Source organism: Cyprinodon variegatus, unplaced genomic scaffold (genome assembly GCF_000732505.1).
Source record: "Cyprinodon variegatus isolate N-32 unplaced genomic scaffold, C_variegatus-1.0 Scaffold86, whole genome shotgun sequence".
Classification (NCBI taxonomy): Eukaryota; Metazoa; Chordata; class Actinopteri; order Cyprinodontiformes; family Cyprinodontidae; genus Cyprinodon; species Cyprinodon variegatus.
The window spans coordinates 1,037,520-1,042,498 of NW_015150539.1; the positions used below are offsets into that span (position 1 = coordinate 1,037,520).

Below are 4,979 nucleotides of genomic sequence, written 5' to 3' on the forward strand. Positions count from 1 at the left end.
ACAGATATTTGTTTTCAAATTTACCTAACAGGACATTTCAATTTAGTTGAGCTTAAATTTGTAGAAGCGACTGTATTTTATTTTGAAATCTCACTCCGGAAGTTAAACCTCTGCTACAGATGCTCGAACTTTCGTTTAGCTCCTCCAAACCGAGATGGACTGGAATGAAAGCGGCGGTGTAAGTGGCTTTAACCTTTATTAGCTGCTTTCACTTATCCTGTCCTAAGGGTTTAGTTTTTGAGGTTCAGACGTGGCCCACACAATTAGTTAAACTTAGGTCAGTTTAGCAGGATGTTAGCATTAACTAGCTAGGCTACGGTGTAGTTTTAGCCGTTGATGAGTTGCTGACGCGGAATAACCTGTTCAGGTTGAATTAGAAACATTGTTTTTCTTTCACTTACTGTAGTTTTAGTTTTTATTCCTGCATGATAACAAATTAAGTCGTTTAATTAACCAGTCTTAAACGAGAGTGTACGTTTAGCTGGTTGTTTATTAAGCAGTAAGGTTTCTGCTTTGGTTTTGACACGATGATGAACTGACAGCCCACTGATTCCTGAAGGTGTAACCTGCTTTAGAAATGTATTGTTTTTAGAAACCACTCGCTTCCTTTGTATGGCTTTAATGTACAGGAAAATATGCTTTATGCTTTTCCATATGTTGAGGCATGATGGCAGCACTAAACTGCCGTCAGATTTTACATATTCTAATGAGGTCTGACAGAAAGAGAGAGAGAAAAAAAAAAACAGCCTCCAGGAAGTTCACCCCTTTTCCTCTTGAAAACTCCGGAACATGATTTTAGTTCACTGTTTTCCACACAAATTAGTTGTATGTGGTTGAATATTACAAATCCTTTATAACTCCCAAAGGGAAAACCCACATTTGATTAAAAATTAGGATAAATTAATATCAGAATATCAACTTCACCCAGTCAAAGGTGTAGTTATTTACATGCTTGTTGAAAAGCATATATGTGTGTTTATTTTAGCTTGGTGAATTAGCAAAATAAAATGTGGCAATATGGGAAAACTAGGGGTGAGAAGCCAGAGGCCCCTACCATAAAGCAGCAGGATTAGTGGGTTAGTGAGACAACTTCAGGTTTAGCCCTGACTTTCCAGTTTTACAAAGCCTGATCCATTATTTGCTTGGCTAGTCACCATGGTATAGGGTTGGGAATTGATTAGATTTTCACGATTCCGAATCCCTTATCGATTCTTTGAAATGATCCGATTCTCTTATCGATTCTGTGAAACAATGAACTTGGTTAAGTGAACGGTGACATTAGTCTACCTTCGCCTGGGATGTTCTATTTCTGCCTGCCTCTGCAAAAACAGAAGGCAGTGAACAGGAGCTGCCAGTCTCTGAGCCAGCAAGGCTACGCGTCTCTTCACAGTCCTCTAAATCTAATGGAGAATCTAATCTCCCCCTGATTTAAATAAACGAGCATCAACCTTTGTTCAATAACCTCAAAGAAAGCTAGGAAATTGGTTTATTTCCAGAAATGGCACATGATTTACTAGGAACAGCATTAAGCACAGCTAGTGATTTAAAACTCTATATTTTATATAATTCTTATAATTCTGCACGTGCATGATATAAAACTAGCTACTTATCACCTGATTGTAACTTAAGCTTCTGTCCGGAAGCATCAAAAACACGGCATTCGTTAAAATGTATTTCATGTTGTGTGCGCAGGTGTTTCTGCATGTTGGATGTATTTTCTCCCACGGATGTAATTGCTACTTTGCAATGATTGCAAACTGCCTTGTTGCCATCTTTCTCTTCCTTAAAATGAAGCCAAACTTTCTATCGCTTTGACCGCTTTTGTTTTGCTTTTCTAGACTTAATGCCTGGTCACGTCGTACTTGCTTACTGTGAAAAATGTGACGTATGTCGTGCTGCCCAGCGTTAGGCTCTGATGCTGCCTGGAATCGTTAAGAGAATCATTAAGCGAGCTGCCAAACATGGAATTGGAACACACAGAACCGGTTCTGAACAGGAACCAGTTTTCGATTCCCATCCCTGGTAACATATTCTAAATGTGAATCCTACTCCAGGGAAGGCTAGATTTCAGTATAATCTGAACCCTATAAAACCCCTTCAGCCAGCAGCCAATCAGCTGTTTGGGAAACAATGACGCTCTTTGATTAAAAACCTGATTTAATTTAGAGTTTTAAAACAAAACTTAAACAAAACAACATCACAATAAAGGAACTTGTAAACTAAAACACAGGTAAAATAAAATGTGTTATTGACAAATTTAACAGATTTCAGCAATGCATTTCTTTATTTTTAGTTTTCCTCCTTTTTAACACACTAACCTTTACCTGTAGCAGTTTTCTCCTGTGTAAAGTCCTAAATGCTGAAATTCATTGTTTTTTTTTATATAATTGTTAAATGAAGCTTAAAAAAAGAAGAAAATAAATACTATGAAGTCTCATTAAAGTAGAAAATACATTAAGGTATTTCTGTACATTTAGGGTTTAATTTGAGGATTTCCACCATTCTAAAAGCAGAGGAGATTTTCACCATTTGTCCCACTGAGTTGAGACTTATTGTTATTCAGCTTTATTGTAGCTGAAACCAGAATGCCACGTCTTTCATGCCGCCATCATGTTTGACTTTTCATTGAGACTTTTGTTTTTTTTTCCCTCTTTATATTTCTGTATGATGTGTTTTTGTTCCTCAAAGGAGAAATACGATGCTCTCTCTTCTCTTCTCATAATTTTGAATGGTCTGCTAACTTGAACCTGCCCCTTTACACGTTCACCAATCATGATTAGTTTAAGCTGTATTGAGTTAGGAAGTTCATTACCAGCTGCGTTGTACCACTGATCCTGATTGCCGTTATTGTGGATGCTTACCAGGAACAGGAGATTAATCAGATTGTATCTTAATCAATGAATTAGAGCAATATTTGTTTCTATGAATGATCCATTGGTTTATCACCGACTGCAGCTTTCCTCAGTACCTAAAGTATGTTCATAGCAGGAGGTAGATGTGGTTTCTTTCACAAGTTTTAGGTCTTCCAGAGGGTTTCCCCCCCAGTTAGATGTTTCCACCCCCTGTGAGGGAATGCTTCAATTCCTGAACTACCTTACCTGGCTGTCTCCTTCAGGAATATAGAGTTCAAATTTGTGGAGCTGCCAGATAACCAAATGAGCCAGCAGAAAGTGTATGTTTTCCAAATGGAATTCAACTGTAATCAAGCAATTGATTGAGAACAAGTCGAATACTATGGTTTTCTAATTTCTTATGAAGTAGCTCTGGTTGCAAACAAAGGCTTTCCAATTAAAATATTGGACCTTGCTGGCTTATTATATTCAAATTCTGTGTCTTACAATTTGCTTTTGGTCTGTTTGTTTGTAAATGTAAGTGCTTTGACTATTTACCATAACGCGATCAGGTGGCTGGAAGTATGATATTAAGCATGCATGCAACAAGTTACTCCTGGTGGAGGTGTAAAAAAAAATCAGGGAAAGTCTGAAATGAAGTGTGGAAAAAGGGTTAAACAGTATTCCATGTCAAGAGAGGTAACACACCAGTATAGGTTAAATACAATAGGAATTTTAGTGTTCACTGAAGTGGGAGCTAAAGCTGCATAGTTGATGGATGTGCATGTTTGTTTGCTTGCTGGAAAGCTTCCTTTTAGGGTCAAAGTACCAGGACAAATTCTGGACTTAAATTGAGTTTTCTTGCTGCAAAAATAGGAGATAATTTGGCACCTTTCAGATAAATATAAATCTGTATTAAAGGTTTTTTCTTAATTTGTGAAGAAATACATTAAATATCCTGTTTTGTTTGTTTTTTTTCGCCATTTTTAAGTAACAAATGAAAGCCTGTCTTTGTGCATATGATACAAATGTTAAATTAACTCAAACTATTACAGATTAAACTTCATATCTCCTTCTTAAAAAGAAACAAAAGAGATGTATTGTTTCTGTTTCTAAAAGTAATCTATTAAAGGCATTAATCACCAAAGGAAAAAAAAATCTCTAAAAATATCAGTAATTCATCTATTTTCACCTCTATATTTTTTTGTAGTGTTCTTCTTTCAGTCATGGCATCTCTTTAAAATAAAAGTCATGTTTGTTAAAATAAAAAAGTGGCATAATCATTTTTTTATCCAAACAAAATGTATTAAGAGCTGTGCTTCAAATAAACCTTGAACAAATAATTTCTACAAGACGTTGCCTAACTATTCAAGTTTTCTTTTTCTGCTAACTAGCACATGCTGTAATACTTGAACTGCTAAAGTTTTATCAATACATCTTCCCTTTCTAGAGTCAACCTAAAGAATTTAGTGCGAAGGAGGGGCCCAACGCTCCTTTTGCAGAGTCAACTGAAGTGTTGAGCAATTTTCTCACCCGTGTCATTCATTGGATTGATAAACTATTCAGCTTGTTTACACTGAGTTGTATGGTGGCTGTCTGCTCGGAAGGTGAAGTCATCCATTGTGTCATTATTCTTCCAGAGAGCACAAAGTGTACTGGAGAAAAGGGCAAAACCTGTGGAAAAATGTTTTATATGGTTGTTTCGGTACAGTAAAGCTCAGCCTAACGTAAACCTGTCCATCCTGTAGCGTAATTTTATCTGTATTGCATTTTTTATTCACTGTCTTTAGGAGGTGAAAGATCTGATCTATATTTCCTCTTTTCATCACTTGATTGTTTCCTGTTAAAGCCTTCCTGGGTCTGATCAGTTTGTTTTGTTTGGCTTTTGTTGCAGGGTCACAGCCACACGCATGACGGCTGTCACCACGGCCACTCTCACGGGCCTAGAGGAGCGGGCCTCGGTGGGATGACCAACATGTACATGCCTGCGTACGGACAGATGGGAATAGGTTCGGAACCGGTCTTAGATATCAGTCAGCAGCCGAAGAAACGATCCCAGATGGATGACAGCAGCAGCTGGGACATTGTGAAGGCCACACAGTAAGTGGTCAGATGTTAACTGTGGTTTTTTTTTTTTTTTTTTTTTTT

The 4,979-nt window shown here is 37.3% G+C and overlaps 1 protein-coding gene across 3 annotated transcripts in view; it reads left to right on the forward strand.

The window, feature by feature from the left end:
• Positions 1-101: 101 nt before the first annotated feature.
• The window catches only part of zdhhc13 (zinc finger, DHHC-type containing 13), a 17,219-nt gene continuing 12,341 nt past the window's right edge, over positions 102-4,979 (forward strand). For 2 of the 3 annotated variants that reach the window (XM_015373337.1, XM_015373338.1), the window contains exons 1-2: positions 102-178; positions 4,726-4,931. In XM_015373337.1, coding sequence (XP_015228823.1) covers positions 155-178; positions 4,726-4,931 — 230 coding nt within the window. In that variant the 5' untranslated portion in view covers positions 102-154. Of the gene's footprint in view, positions 179-4,605; positions 4,625-4,725; positions 4,932-4,979 lie in introns of those variants that run through there. The other variant, XM_015373339.1, reaches the window with a different exon arrangement.